Below are 16,382 nucleotides of genomic sequence, written 5' to 3' on the forward strand. Positions count from 1 at the left end.
GAGTTTAAACTCGTGGGTGGAATAATCAAACATGTTGCTGAAGCCATTTCAGTAACATGAAGAGTGAAGATTTTTGTATTGTCCTTTTGTTTTTTAAGTAACATGTAACATAAATCAATCTGCTATTTTAAATTTACTATTTAATTAACACAAAATAAAGTAAGCAGAACATTATTTAATATTATAAAATGTTAAAGAAATAGCTTTAGAAATAAAACAAAATAAATGAATCCTACATTGCAAAGAGAAAAATTTCTGCTATTAAAATGTTAAGTTTCAAAAATTGGGAGCAAAGGCAAAAATGATTTATGAGTAATCTTTTATCAAATAATATGCTAAAAAAAAACACACACACATACACACGAGCACCCGGTGCTTTAACGTGCATTATCTACCCAAAACTACAAAATAGCGCTGTATATTGAAGGTGCTGTTAGATAGAGCACGTAACAATTTCCAAATCATTTTATCCAGCATGTTGAAAAAGTATAAAAAAGTCCAGCGTTGAAAAACCATAATTACTAAGAATAATCCTTTTCAAGGGAGAAGTGTTCTCCTCAACCTATGACTTGAAAATAATGTGAAATTACAAAAAAAAGAGCAAACATGAAATGTCAATGAGCACTATCTTTTAGTGCGAGTAGAAAGCTGAAATTGTAGGGGGAAAATGCCATGTATAGATGTAAAGAAGTAGGAGTTTTTTTGGTCTTCATTTTTTTTTTCTGAACCACCCTATCCAATAGATAAAAAAACCAGTTTCAAACTAATATTTACACATTGAAAAATCAGAATAACTGGAAAAAAAATCCATTTTACACACACGGGACTGTTTTTTTCAGTCTAAAACTCGAAAATTGTAAGAGGTCCCAAAAAGACGGGAAAAATGAAGGGTGTTTGAAGAACTATCTACCATTAAGAGTAGAATGCTGAAATTTTAGAGTGATCTTATGCATAAATGCAAAACCTAAATAAATAAATAAATAAAATAGGGGGTGTCTTGGTCTGAAGCAAGAAAAAAAAATTTTTTTGAACAACCATAATGTACATGAATACAACATTGGTTTTGATCAAACTAGTATAATCAACTAAATAACAAAGAATAATTTGAGTCATTTTTGGTCTTCAAGAAAGAAGATTATAACACTATTATTGTTACAACTCTAAAATGTTAGAAATAAATGATTTAAAAAATGTAGGGCAGTAGAACAATTTAACACTAAAGATACATTTTAGAGTAGATAAGTCTCATTCAATGTTTACTTATTCCTTGTTTATCTTTACTATCTCACAAATTTTCGGGTTTATTATGAAAGTACAAATTTTTAAGAGAGATTCTTACCCAAAGTTATGTGGAATTTTAGTATAAAAGTTGTTGCATGCATTCACAAGATCACTTCCTTTTTTTTTCGACTGAATTGCGTCAGCAACATTACGAAGCGCAGCATAGCCATCGTGGATCTGCTGAATTGTAAGTTTTCCTACAATAAAATATTATAGAGTACAAACATGAAAATGGATATTTGAACACTTAACTAGAATGGCAACATAACTATAACATGCATGTAAATCAAGAAAAAGACACTGCATTTCAAAATGTTAAGACCAGTTTCATTTTTCAAATTTGTATTTTTGATTCAGAATAATAACTCTAGTTTGGCAAGAACAATTCTGTGCCAGAGCCAGACTGATATAATACCAAGAATTGAGATTTTTAGTTTATTAGAGCATTGTAATTCTTTTCTGTATCGAGCCATGTGAATGAAATTCTAAAAAAATAATCCTTTGTAATTATTTACCAGCAGTAAGTGAGCATGCATCCCATCTTTTGCATAAATCAAACAACCTTTTTTCTTCAATCCTGAAAAGTCACAAGTATGTGAGTTACGCACTGGTCGGAAAAACTAAAAAATTTTTGTAGCAAACTACAACTACTTTGCTACAAATGTAGTTAACTACAACTACTTTGTTTAAAATGTAGTTAACTACAACTACTTTTTGTAATGTAACATTTACAAACCACTTTTGAAATGTAGTCACTACTTTGCTACTTTTCCAAAACTAAGAAAATAAACAGCAGACACACTAGGGTGTCCCACAAAAAATGAAAGTAGATTTTTCAAGTCGCATACCCTCTTATATTTTTCCTTTTATGCTAATGTGAAAACAGTTGTGAAACAAGTTTCATATAATTTGAACAATGGCAACCCATGACGACTTGCGTCTGAAAGTGGTAAAATAGCTCATTAAGCAAAATCGAATTTTTTTTTTTTTAAATTTTTCCTGATAATATGTTGCCTTAGATAACAAAAAATGTGTGGATGTTGTTTATATTGATTTTCAAAAAGCTTTTGACAAGGTACCGCATGTTGCTCTTCTCAGCAAGTTAGCTGACATTGGAATAGGAGGAAAAACTTTACTTTGGGTTAGAAATTGGCTTACTGGTAGGAAGCAAAGAGTAGTTGTGAGAGGAAATCATTCTAATTGGAGTGATGTTTTAAGTGGGGTTCCTCAGGGATCAGTTTTAGGGCCTCTTTTGTTTATTATATTTATGAATGACATCAATGAAAATATTTCTGGAAGCATGAATTGTTTTGCTGACGATGTAAAAGTTATGGGGATTGTCGAAAATGAAGAACAAGTAAAACAGCTGCAAAAGGATTTAGACCATATTACTAAGTGGCCAGATAAATGGGGTATGGCAGTTAATGTAGGAAAATGTCAAGTGCTACACTTAGGTCATGGAAATAAGCGTATGAGATATCGTTTACAGGGTTCAGTCATAAATCAGGCAGAAAATGTTATGGATCTGGGTGTCTTTATAAATCAGGACTTCAAGTTTAGTCAACAGTGCAGTATTGCTAGTAACAAAGCCAACAAAATGCTTGGGTTCATCAATAGATCTATTTCAAAAAAATCTAAGAAAGTTCTTCTGCCTTTATATAGGAGTTTAGTAAGACCTCATTTGGAGTATGCTGTTCAGTTTTGGTCGCCTTATCTGAAGAAAGATATTTTTGTATTGGAAAGGGTTCAAAGAAGGGTAACTAAATTAGTAAGGGGACTCTCAGATTTAGATTATGATACCAGACTTAATAGGCTTAACATGTATAGCCTGGAGCAAAGGAGAGTCAGAGGGGACATGATTCAGTTATTTAAATTTATCAAAATGAAAGATGTAAATGGATTAAATTTTTGCGGGGAAAGCAGGACAAGGGGTCATTGTTTTAAGCTATTTAAATCTCAGGCTAACTTGGAAATCAGGAAAAACTACTACTTTAGCAGGGTCGTGGGCACTTGGAATAGCTTACCGGAAGAGGCGGTAATGAGCAAGGGAGTGGATAGCTTTAAGAGGGCCATTGATCTTCATTGGGGACTAATTAATTGACTAGGACCAGCCTAGCTGGGCCCAGTGCCTGTTGCTGGTCGTCACATTTGTATTTGTATTTGTATTTGCACCACACAAACATTTATTCAAATTAAATTACATTTAGACATCCTACACTTGGTCTAAAATTTATAATGTTCTTTAAAAAATGTATTTTTCTATTTATCTTTTTAAAAAAATACATACAAATTTAAATAAAATATCAAGTTTAAAAATTATTAAGGAACACATTTTTAGATCAACATTTGCAAATGAATAATTTGAAAATAATTTTTAAAAAAATTTACTTACCCTTTAAAAAAATCCATATCTTTGAGTGCTATGTGCAAGAATTGAATATTGCAGGTGAGTAAAAAATTTTATTTAACGCTAATTACTTACTTTACTGTTTGAATTTTTCAGCTTGATAATTTTGTAAAATTTATCTTACATTTTTAAAAATTTATGTACTGAAGAAAAAAAAAATTTTTGAAGAAAATTATAAATTTTAGGCCAACTGTGTGATACCTAAATGTTTTGTAATTTGAATAAATGTACATGGGGAATAGGGGCAATGTGTTTGTGTTTCATCAACAGAAATTTTGAGTTTCTAAACAAAATTTTTTTTTCTTTTTTGGCCTAGCGCTACAAGTGATGGTTCACACTTTCAAACGGAAGTCTGCACAGGTTGTAGTTGTTCAAATTATATGTAACTTTTTTAAAAAATTGTTTTGGCTTAAAAGGAAAAATATAAGAGGGTGTGCAACTTGAAAAACACTTTCAATTTTTTTGGGGGGGGGGGGAGGGACACTAATATACACACACACAGCATAAGAGGATTGAACGAAAAAAAAGTTTAGATTTATAAATTAGCTCATCTGAACAAGGAATATTACTAAGAATTATATGTTATCTCTTTTTTCCCCAAAAATATCCGTTATCACTCTTTATAACACTGTAATGCTAGTATTGATTGTAAGCCGGCCAAGGCAATTCAATATCATCCTCTTCTATAACATTTAAAGTAGCTTCTTTATTTGGTGAATATTGTAAAAGCACTTATTTTTGTGAGGCTCTAATTTTCACGATTTTCGCGTGCCCGTTGCAATCACAAAAATTTAAGCCTCATGAAACATTTTTATTTTTAACTTTCAGTCTGTTCACATAAAATTCATGAAATTTTCAACTCGTGAAATCACCGATATCTTCAATTTCGCTAAATTAAGTGCTTTTATAGTATATGAACAATAATCTCTTTGAAATCTAAAGCATTCATCCACGGGACATTCTCGGCAACCAGAAAAAAACAAAGGAGTCGTCAAATTTGGTGGTTATCGGTAGTTCACATACTTTTCTGGTAAATCTCTATTCAATACAAATATTGGCGAAATATGAAAATTATATGATGGCAAATGAACTAATGGCATCAAAATGATATGCCTGAGGTAAGTTCGTATCTTTATAAGTCTTACGTCCTATTACATTATTTAAAAGTAGTTTCCTGAAATCGCTACAAGCAACTCTTTTGTATTGAACTACTCACAACACTACTTTTTTTAAAAATTAGTGCACTACATAAGAAACTATTGAAAATTTAGCTACTAAAATTTAGCTATTTGATGAGCAATAAGGGCAAAAAACTACGTTTAGGGAACATTTATAGGCCACCCAACTTAAGTCAGGGTCAAGATGAACAGATGTTTAGTATTATTAGTGACATTTCAAGCAAGGGGTCAGTCATCATAATGGGAGATTTTAATTTTCCAGGAATTGATTGGAATAATTTTTACCATAGTAACAGCAGAGAAGAGGAATTTTTGAAAGTAATTGGTGACTGTTTCTTAGATCAAATTGTAACTCAGGGTACTCGACAGGACGTGATTTTGGATCTAGTTTTCTGCGACAGGGAAGGTTATGTTCAGGGGTTGTGTGTAGGGGAACACATTGGAGATAGTGACCAAAACAGTATTAGGTTTGGGATTAAATTTGATATGCACAAAATAGAGAATTTTAGGTTTGTGCCCAATTTCAGAAATACTGACTTTGTGGCAATTAGGCAGAGTTTAAAAGCAGTTTTTTCCTCTGGATTGGACAATAGCGATGTGAATCTTCAGTAGACAGAGTTTAAGGAAAATCTAGTGAAAACGGTTGGGGATTATGTTTTCTTTAGGAGAAAGGGTGTCAACACTAATATTTGACCAATGTGGTTCTCCAGGGAAACTAAAGACGCTCTAAATTACAAGTAAGTCACTTTTCATAGGTTTAGAGAAATTGGTCACAGTGCAGATAGGCTCCAATATTGTAAGGCAAGGCGTTAATTTAAGTATTTGGTACCGATTCAGAAAAGAGAGTTGGAACAAAGACTGGCAGATAACAAAAAGAGGAATCCCAAGAGGTTTTTCGCATACGCTAGTTCGGGGAAAGTTTGAAATAGTCATATTGGGCCACTGGTTGATGAGCACGGAATTTTAATTCAGGACGATAGTGATATTGTTAATGTTCTTAATAACTTTTTTCGAGTGTTTTTAACGAAAACTGTATCTTAACAGTTGACACCAACAAGACACAAGCTATAGTACAGCTTGAGGATTTTGTATTTTCCAGGAATGACGTTTTACTTCATTCGGAAAAAATTGAAAAGAGACTAAGGCTCCGGGACCCGATAATACTTATCCAAAAATTTTAGTTGAATGTGCGGAGGAATTAGCAGATGCAATCGTAAATATTTTCAATGCTACTTATAACTTGGGGACAGTGCCAGAGGACTGGAAGCTGGCTAACATTACACCGCTCTTCAAGAAAAGGTCTAAAAGGAGTGCGGGAAATTGTAGACCTGTGAGTCTAACTTCAGTGGTTTGCAAAATTTTTGAAACATTGATGAAAATTAAGATAGTAAATTTTCTAGAGATTAATAATCTATTGACTAGTTTTCAGTACGGTTTCAGAAAAGGTAAATCTTGCGCAACTAATTTATTACATTTCTATGACAAAGTTACCATGGCTTTGGACAATAAGAAGCCTGTAGATGTTGTTTACATTGATTTTCAAAAAGCTTTCAATAAGGTACCGCATGTTGCTCTACTTCCTAAATTAGCTGATATAGGAATAGGAGGGAAAACTTTCATTTGGGTAAAAAAACTGGCTGACCGGAAGGAAACAAAGGATAGTTGTAAAGGGAAATTATTCTAATTGAAGTGAGGTCTTAAGCGGGGTTCCTCAAGGATCAGTGTTACGGCCTGTTTTGTTCATTGTCTTTATGAACGATATTCACAAAAATATTTCTGGAAACATGAATTGTTTTGCTGATGATGTCAAAGTTATGGGGACTGTAGAAAATGAAGAACAAGCAAATCAGCTACAAGAGGATCTAGATCATATTACGGAGTGGGCTGATAAATGGGGTATGGCTGTTAATGTTGGGAAATGTCAAGTGCTACATTTAGGGCATGGACATAAGTGTACAAGTTATTATTTGCAAGGTTCAGTCATTAGTCAGGCAGACAAAGTTACTGATCTGGGGGTCTTAATAAGTCAGGATTTAAAGTTTAGCCAACAGTGCAGCATTGCTAGTAACAAAGGAAATAAGATGCTTGGGTTTATCAATAGATCTATTTCAAACAAATCTAAAGAAGTTCTTCTGCCCTTATATAGAAGTTTGGTAAGACCCAATTTGGAGTATGATCTTCAGTTTTGATCTCCTTATCTTAAGAAAGATATTAGTGTATTGGAAAGGGTTCAAAGGCGGGCTACAAGGCTAATAAATGGACTTTCCCACTTAGATTATGATTCCAGGCTTAGAAGGCTAAAAATGTACAGTCTTGAGCAAAGAAGAGACCGAGGGGACATGATTCAGTTGTTTAAATTTATTAAAATGAAAGATGTTATGGGGCTGAAGTTTAGCACTGAAAACAGGACAAGGGGTCATTGTTTTAAGCTATTTAAATGTCAGGCTAACATGGATATTAGGAAAAATTATTATTTTAGCAGGGTAGTGGAACCTTGGAACAGCTTACCGGAAGAGGTAATGAGCAAGGGAGTGGATAGTTTTAAGAGGGCCATTGATCTTCAATGGGGATTGTAAATTGACTAGGACCAGTCTAGCTGAGCCCAGAGCCTGTTGCTGGTCGTCATTTTTGTATTTGTATTTGTATTTACAGTAGCGTTGCTACTTGTAGCGCACTATTTCTAACCACTGGACTTATGGTGTTCTGCCTCTGAGGTACAGAATTTATGTTCCCTTTTTATATTATTCAAAAAGTAAGAGTTGGAAATAAAATAACTAATTTTTACTTTACATAAATTTTCATTTGGGGAGTTTCAAAAAAGAGCATCCACTATTAGAAACCTTTGCACCAATTGGCTTGATTGCACTACATTTGCATAAACATCACTGTTTAGTCTGACTAATGGGATCACAGTGGCTGCTTTTATATCTCTTAAATGAACTTCATCACAAAGTTTTTAAAAAATGAGTCATTGGTTCGGTTTTCAATGGTTAAACAAGATTTTTTTTTTTTTGTACTTCAGGAGTGTTGAGAGTATTTTTGTCAGGGCTGCAAGGTTGTAACAGGATAATTTGTGCACCATTTTCAAAACATCATGCAAAAATAGATTATTTTGCAGGTAAACAGACAAGATATTCAGCTGGAAACAGTGTCAAAAATAAGAAGTTAAAGATCAGTATCACAATGATGCAGTGTACTCTCTAAGCCTCAAAAAAAAAAAAAATATATATATATATATATATATATATATATGTGCTTATTTTTTTTCGATAAACTAAATATGTATGAAAATATAAGGAAAAAAATCCCATTAGAGACAAACAATAGACATGCAAAAGATATGCATTCTTTAACTGCCAAAATGAAAGTAAAAAAGTTTTTTTTTTATCCTGTACGTATTAATCCTAGGTTTTAACTGTGATCAATAGAGCAAGAACAAGTTAGCAAAAATCCGAAATTTTAGGCGTAAAATTGGCACCAAGATTTGGAAAATTAAAAATTCAAATTGAGCCAATTGGTCAAAATATGCCTAATGACCAATTATTTTAAACATTTGGAACATATAAATGATGAGTCCTCAACACAAAGTGTAGAAGAAAGAAATTACTTTAGTAGCTATTAATAATTAAAATATCTATCAATCATTTTGTAAATTATGCCGGTAAAACTAAAAAATCTGTTCACTTGAATGAGTTTTTATTGGAAAAAAACTTTTTTTCACAGACGTGCGTTGAAGTAAAGTCTGACAAGAAAAAGTGAAACTAGTGACCAGTAAAAAGTTGCAAGTCACAGCCTTCAAGTCAGGGCTAAGGGAGAATTACATGCATACACCCACAGCCTGGTTACGACATACGGAGAGTTTTATGTTTGCTTTGGATTCATTGATCTGGAATAATCAATAACCAAGCTGAGGGCATATGTCATCTCATTGAAACTGACATTATCTTCAAACATATAGTTAAAATTAATTTAGCATAAAAGCAAGAGTCCACAAGCAATGCTATGGCTTAGTCTGTAAAATGAAGACAAAAGCTTTAGGTACAAAGCTGGAAGTTACCACACTTAAGCCAGGGCTAAGATAGAACAAAATGCATATACTGCTTTCTCCTTCATTTTTACAAGTTGATCCATGCCATTGCTTTTGAACTCTTGCTGGTGAGCTAAATTAATTTTAGCTACCAGTTTGCAGGTACTCTGAACTTTAATCAGAGAATATCTGCTACCAGCTTAGTTATCTACTGTTCCAGACGGACGAGTCCAAAACAAGAACGAAATTGCAGTCTTTGGATGCCTTAACCGGGCTGTTGATACATGCAACTAGTGACTGGTGTCAAATAGGATGAAAAATCAACCTAATGCAGAAAAAAGAGCCCCACGCACCCGTAGCCTTTTCAGATTATGCAGAAATATGAATTGCTGCATCTGACACATAAGAAATGATATTGGACAAAATTATAAGGAGAATTTATTCTATATTAGAGTTTAAAGCAGGGGCCGGAGTAGTGATTTCAAAAATTTTCGGAGATAATTTCGATGAAATTTTAGGACAAGAAATATCAAGTTTTGAGAACTTAAGTGTAATTTATAAGCTTGATTTTGGTAATGGATGATCTAACATTTTAAATTCAATCTTGAAAACTACAATAGAATGTACTCAATCTTTTATTCTTTAACACAGTGACACATTATGAAGTAGAAATATTTTATCTTATGATTTGATTCTGGGTTAATCTAAATGGACAATATAAGCCCTGATTTTACGTTGTCTGTTTCGTACATTATCCCGCTTCCAATGTCATTTTCTGCTGGTCTCTGAAAAAGGCTATACTGATAATGTTAAAATATTCTGGATTGTACGTTACCCTTTGTCATAAAAAGTCTGCTTCATACACTTTTCTACAAACAAATCAAAATTAATTTCCATCTACAAAACTAAGACTTTTTTAGATTTCTTTTTTTTTTCTTTTTTGTTGATAAATTTCTTATATAGCTGTTAGATGCCGCTCTGAAAATGTTTTTGTTCTGTCTTATTGCCCTCTGTCTGTAAGAGTTGTTTCCTCAGATTGTCCAGTCTACCATCACAAAAATTGAGGACTAGACCTCATTGAAAGATAATGTACAAATGAAACGAAATGGCACCATGTACGTATCTTGCCTCCATTTCTGTCTGTGTTTTCCTACTACAAGGAAGAGAATTTCGTTTTCCATGGCATTTTTATAAAACAAATTACTATTTACATTATCAAAGCAAAAGTTATTGACTAAATTTCAAAATTATATGTGCAAGAAACAATCAATTTCACTGCACAGAAACACAAAGCAAACTGAGACTCTTCAGACTGGAAGAACAAGCTAATGACCAGACAACAACACAAGATAAGTACTATAAAAATTAATATTACTTCTCATCTGGCGACAGCCCATTTAAATTTTGGTTTTGAACCAAGTGCTTATTTTTGGGTTTCAACTAAACATATTTCATTCATTTTACAGCATAACTTCGCTTTAATGATTTTCTCAATTTAATGATGCATTTCACTAATCCAGATTTGACTGCATTGAATGTCTATGCTCCTTGATTTAATGATATCCTTGATCTTAAGATTAATTTTTTCAGTCCCTTGAGAATCGTTAAATCGGGGTTACACTGTATTTCGATAAACAATGACACTTTTCAACCCCCCTCCCCCACACTACCACAGAACTGCAATTTGAGATAACGAGGGAATATCCCCCCCCCCCCTTCATGGTTTACATATATTTCATTTCTTTTCAAGGGGGAAAAGTCAAAAATGTCAGATCCTATTAACCTCCCCTAATTCTTCTTCTGCACCACAGCTGTTTGTTTCATTTATTATTTTATTTTTATATCTTTAATGCAGAAGAGTTAGGGGTTGAATTTTCTTTTTCTCTGCATGTATAGAACAAAATAATGAAAATGTTAGGAATTTTAAGATAACTCCTACCCCTCGTTTAAAGCACCAAACCAACAAAACTGGAAATTTTAAAATGCTTCTGCTCTTTATACACTCTACAATAAACAAATCGTCGCAAGAAGCAATCATCTGATTGCTTTGAAATTTCGTACGCATGAGTGTTTTGACCAGATACCCAAATGATTAAAATTTGGTGTCCAATGAATGAATTGTTTGCTCTCCAGCGCATCGGAAACACGCCTCCAGCAGATGTATATAAGGAGTAGTTCTTCAACGGTTGTTAAAACTTTCGGTTTCATTGCGATTCAGATTACCTTTCAACAACTTAAAAATGTCTCGCCACAGGGTTCGTACTTTTCACTTCGTAACTGTCAGAGTTTCACAGAGGTCGTGTCATTGGATTGAAAGAGGCTGGTTGGACAAATCGGAGAATCGCTCGTCATTTGAGTCAAAGCGATGTGGCGATTTGAAGATGCTGGCAAAGGATGGGAGGAAAATGGCAGAGTTCAGCGTCGTAGCTGTCGACCTAGGGCCACAACAGATCGTGCGGACAGAGTGATTATTCGATCAGCTGTCACAGCGCCTTCTTCATCTCTATCAACCATCAGATATTCAACCCAAACACCAGTGTCCCATCATGACAATTTACAGACGGTTGAGACAGCAAAATCTACACTCGGGCCGATATTTACTATTGGCTGGTTTTTCAGCAGGATAATGCCAGACCACATGCGGCACATGTTGCTATGAACTGTCTGCAAGCTTGCCAAACACTTCTTTGGCCTGCCAAATCATCAGATCTCACTCCCATTGAGCATGTCTGCGATATGATGGGAAGGCGATTGCATCTGGCACAGAATGTTGATGACTTCGTTCGACAATTAGTGCCAGGAAATACCACAGGACACAATCTGGGAGCTTTATCGCTCTAGGCCACACCGTGCTTTAGCTTGTATCCAGGCTAGAGGCGAGTCAACCCCTTATTGAACTTTTTACTGTAACTCTGACATAAATTATTCAATTGTTCTGAGATTTTAATCATTTACTATTCTGTACATTATCTTCCTATCCACCAATTTTCGTCTCAATTGGACAACTCCTTCTTGCTGCATCGATTTTTTCGTTATAGTGTATATATATAGTAACACTTTTGGAAAGGATGTAGCGTCACCTAGTTTGAGACCTCTTTTGAGGAATTTTCAGACTTGTGTATAAAATTTCATTCCTTTAATAAATCATGAGAATTGCAGCTACAATAAAGTGAATAGATTATTCTAATTAAAAATAAGAAACATACCTAAAGGAGTTTTCTTGGAGTCATATGACATTTCTAGCATAATATTTTCCATAACTTTCCTGTTACATATTAGCTCGAGAAGAGCCTGTTCAAAATATAATAATGATAAATAAAATCTAACAGGCATAAAAATTATATGCCTAACATAAGCAATAACCATATCTATATGAACTAGTTTCACTTATTACAGACATAACGTTGTATATATAGAAACTATGCTAAACTAAAAAATAAATTTGATTTACTCACATTAAGAATTTAAATTAACCAACTATGAGAAAGAAGAGGGAGGTATTTGACACTTAACATCACCAGACTATTGAATATTCTTTCACACAAGTCTACATAAGTTGATAACTGGAGATTTTATGCAATCAATCAACTACTTCATTCAAAAAAAAAAAAAGAAATCAATTCTGAGAAATGCACTACACAGCTAAAAAATACTTAATACATCAAAATGTTAGTGGTTACTGTCCCGACTGTACCTTGTTGAAGAAATACAACAAATAAGGTAGATTAAGAATTATCTAAGATTATTACCACTGAAACAAAATTGCCATTAGCTAGGCACTTGTTGTAACAGGACTATTTTCTACATGTTGAGAATTTATCTCTGTTAACTAACTTTAAAGGTTTAATTCACTACTTGCGTTATTTTAGACTGTGATTTGTTTGTTTTAAGGCCCAGACGCATTTGGCAAGAGATTCTGAGTTAGATCACCATGTTTTTCCTATTTCTCCTAGGAGAATTACAGAATGCAATATATGATGCAATAGAAGGAAATTACTGAAGCAATGTATAAATATTACTACAGCACAATTATGGTGCAACAGAGTCACTGCACTGCACTTTTTCTCATGATCAACTTATTCAAAAGTTATTTTTGATAATTATGGATTACTTAACTAGAACATTCAATTCCATTCATATTGTCAAAGTGTTTTGCTTCAATTATGACTGATGATTCAGCTGTGCATGCTGTAGTTCCTGTGAAAATGCCTTACCTTTATGCCAGCAGACTCTGGCCTGAGGTTTTTAATGGTGGAATTAATAGTTTGAACAGACTATTTAAAAAGTGATTACTGACACCAAAACAAATATAATAGGAAGTTGCAACCTAATAAATGTTCATATTTTGGCTATTGGATATTGTTAATTGACCCTCAAAACTAAAAAATTCACCATTGCCGAATTTTAAAACACCGTGGTTGATTTTTAATGAATTTTTAAAAATCCATGCGCAAAAGTGCGCGCTTCTGAAACATCACGAGCCTACGTCACAGGGCGCGAATGGGCAGCCTTCCACCGAAGATCCTTTGTTTTCGCTAGGAACATTTTGAGCGCGCTGATATTTTTATTTTTTAGAAATTCAATAATCCTTTTTGAACACACTATGGAGGCCGGATTCATTAAAGCACAATCTAAATAATCTTCCTCAAGTAACACCAATGAGATATTCGAATATTTTTGAGAGGATGAGAGGTTTAATGTTAAAGAAACGCGAGGAGTTAAATGCGAGGAGAAACGCTTTTACGTTTTGTCATCGAAGTCGAATGCGTGACCTTCGCTTCTCTCCTATCGGAAGAGGGGATGACATCACTTCCTACGCCATTTGACGTCACAAGAGCTTGAAATTTAAAAATTAATTTAAAAAAAACTACTTATCGTATCGCAAAAATTTTTTCACCTATGATGTTCATACATGTCACTCTATCATATAAAAATAAAATTGAAAAATTGAAAACTTCCCTATTATTGTGTTCCAAATTTGCCTCGATATTGAGATAGCTGTAGGGGATGTAATAATTTCTCTCTATAAAAAGGATCCATTTAAGCGCCTAAAGAACAAAGTCATCGCTTGCTGTGGCAAAACTAAAACTCAAACATTTAGAGATTGCTAACTGGCAAAAGTCTGGCTGACCAGAAACCCAGTAAATTACTTCATGTGATGCAGCAACATACAGAAAGTCACAATATTGACGATCCTCTGTTATTTGAACTGTTTAATCAAGAGATGCCCATTCCTGTGCAGACCATCCTAGCATTACTGTGGCCAATCACTTCTATTACAGTTTTTTCATTAAAAAAATGAAATTTAAATTTAAAATTTTAATTTCTCAGAAAACATTTTTTTTTTTTTTTTTTTTTTTAATTCTCAAAAATTTATGCGAATTTAATCTTTGTTTGTGCAAAATTTCAAGTTGGAATCTCAATTGGATCATATTTTTTTGAATTTCTGAATAAAATTTACCTAAGAAAAAATATTTTTCAGATTCTATTTAGTTAAATATGGGGTTCTCTTACTAGTGATGGTCTAGTAAGGAGGAATTAATCATGACTATGCTTGAAATAAGCTGACATCAATTTCTAGATTGGTACCCCCCCCCCTTTCCCGCCACAACACCACACCTTCTATTTTATTCTTTTTTACAAAAACTGTATTCAAAATTTTAAAGAATAAATAAATAAAACATAACAAAATGAATAGTAAACTTATCAATAGTTGGTAAATATTCTTCTTTGAAGCAAGAGAAAGTACATCATCCACCCCCCTCTCACCCACCCAAAGATACAATAAATACTATACTAGTTACACGCCTCACTTGGAGATTGAATTGAGGATTATTTTTACCCCATATATATATATATATATATATATATATATATATATATATATATATATATATATATATATATATATATATATATATATGACCATTGATTGATGAAATGGTAATAGCAGTAAATAATACCATAGTTTCAACTGGTGATAACAGTTTGATAACAATTTAAAATCATTTAAAACGAAAAAATAAAATTGAAGTTAATATATCGCACATGCATTAAAAAAAAAAAAAAACTCAAAAAACATATTTTGCGGTTTATTTAAAATTATATAACAGTTTGAGATGTTGCTTACAACAGGAATAACATCATAATGGTCCCTATGGCTTGCAAAATGATTTACTAATGCTCTAAAAGCAAACTTTTTTCTCGTTTTGCACTGTACTATAAGGTTTTTTTTTTTTTTTTGGTGTCTCTTCTGTAAAATTTTATGCCTTTAGGTAGTGTCACCTTTCTTGCGTGTGAACTGATATTTTTGTCATTATTAATAAAAATTTGAAACATAGTTGCAGTTTTAAAAAGTGGTTATTAACTTTAAAAAGTGGCCACTTGTAAAACTGATTCTACCGGCCACTGGCTACTAACCAAATTTCCCAGTTTTCAGCTTAATCCAAAAAAGTCCACACTTTTTTATTGTTTTATTCTTCTTTTTTTTTTCAGGTTTTTAATAAATATTCTATTTTAATTCAGAAGTAATTGGGAAATGTTTATCCCTTTCAAATTCGATACTTCCCTGAAATTAAGTTCACAAAAGCAAAAAAAAAAAAAAATTAAATAAAACTAAATTTGCACATTAAAAAAGGCTATTCTGCATATGATAACTTCTAAACTTATAGATAGCTATCACCTTATCTTAGAATTAGGGGCTTAGAGACTATCTCTCCCTCCCCTCCCCCCTCACACAATAGCTCTTTCAAAACACAGCGCATAGGGATGTGGTTTGCTGCATTACCACTCTCCATTGACAAAGCTCCTTTCTTTTCAATCATTTTTCTGATCATTACAAGCGATCTGATTGGTCAAGCTGCATACCTTTGCTAAACAAACTTCCACAAACTGAAATTGTTTTAACAGGCATCAAAAACAAGATTTTCATAGCATTCACGGACAAAAAAAAAAGAGAGACTTGAGAGACTTACACATGGAAATAGATATTTTAAAGACACTAAAAAAAAAGACAAATAGCGAGAAAAAAGACTAGCTTTGAGGCCTGGAAGAACTATGTGACATGAACATTTTCATAATTTGTATAGATTTGAAAGCTTAGATGTCTGTATTGCAAGCTTTCAGTGTTTCTAAGAATCACCTGTTTCTGAAATTGCTACCTATATATTAATAATTTCAGCATTTCAGAATCAAAATCAAGTAAAATTTCTAATCACTTGCAATATTTATCAGGACTTTTTTGTTTAGCTTCATTTGATAATTGTCAGCATATCAACCAAAAGACTGATTGTATTGGTGAAAATCCTGCTATAAAAAGTAGAAATTACCCTAAGAAAATCAGTTGAATAGAATTAAAAAGGAAATTTTAGAAGATTTTGTTATAGATGAGTCAATGACATTATGTCAATTGTTAGAATTTGTAGTTGATTGTAATCTTGACTTAACAGAGTAATTAGGGTGGCTTTAAACAGATAAAGGATATAACTGA

The 16,382-nt window shown here is 33.0% G+C and overlaps 1 protein-coding gene across 1 annotated transcript in view; it reads right to left on the reverse strand.

Moving 5' to 3' along the window:
* Positions 1-16,382, reverse strand: part of LOC129231526 (poly [ADP-ribose] polymerase 2-like) — a 79,050-nt gene that overhangs the window by 41,031 nt on the left and 21,637 nt on the right. The window contains exons 5-6 of the mRNA XM_054865865.1: positions 12,100-12,184; positions 1,340-1,478 (exon numbers count right to left, since the gene is read on the reverse strand). Of these exons, the coding sequence (XP_054721840.1) occupies positions 1,340-1,478; positions 12,100-12,184 (224 nt within the window). The remainder of the gene's footprint in view (positions 1-1,339; positions 1,479-12,099; positions 12,185-16,382) is intronic.

This window comes from Uloborus diversus, chromosome 10 (genome assembly GCF_026930045.1).
Source record: "Uloborus diversus isolate 005 chromosome 10, Udiv.v.3.1, whole genome shotgun sequence".
Taxonomy (NCBI): domain Eukaryota; kingdom Metazoa; phylum Arthropoda; class Arachnida; order Araneae; family Uloboridae; genus Uloborus; species Uloborus diversus.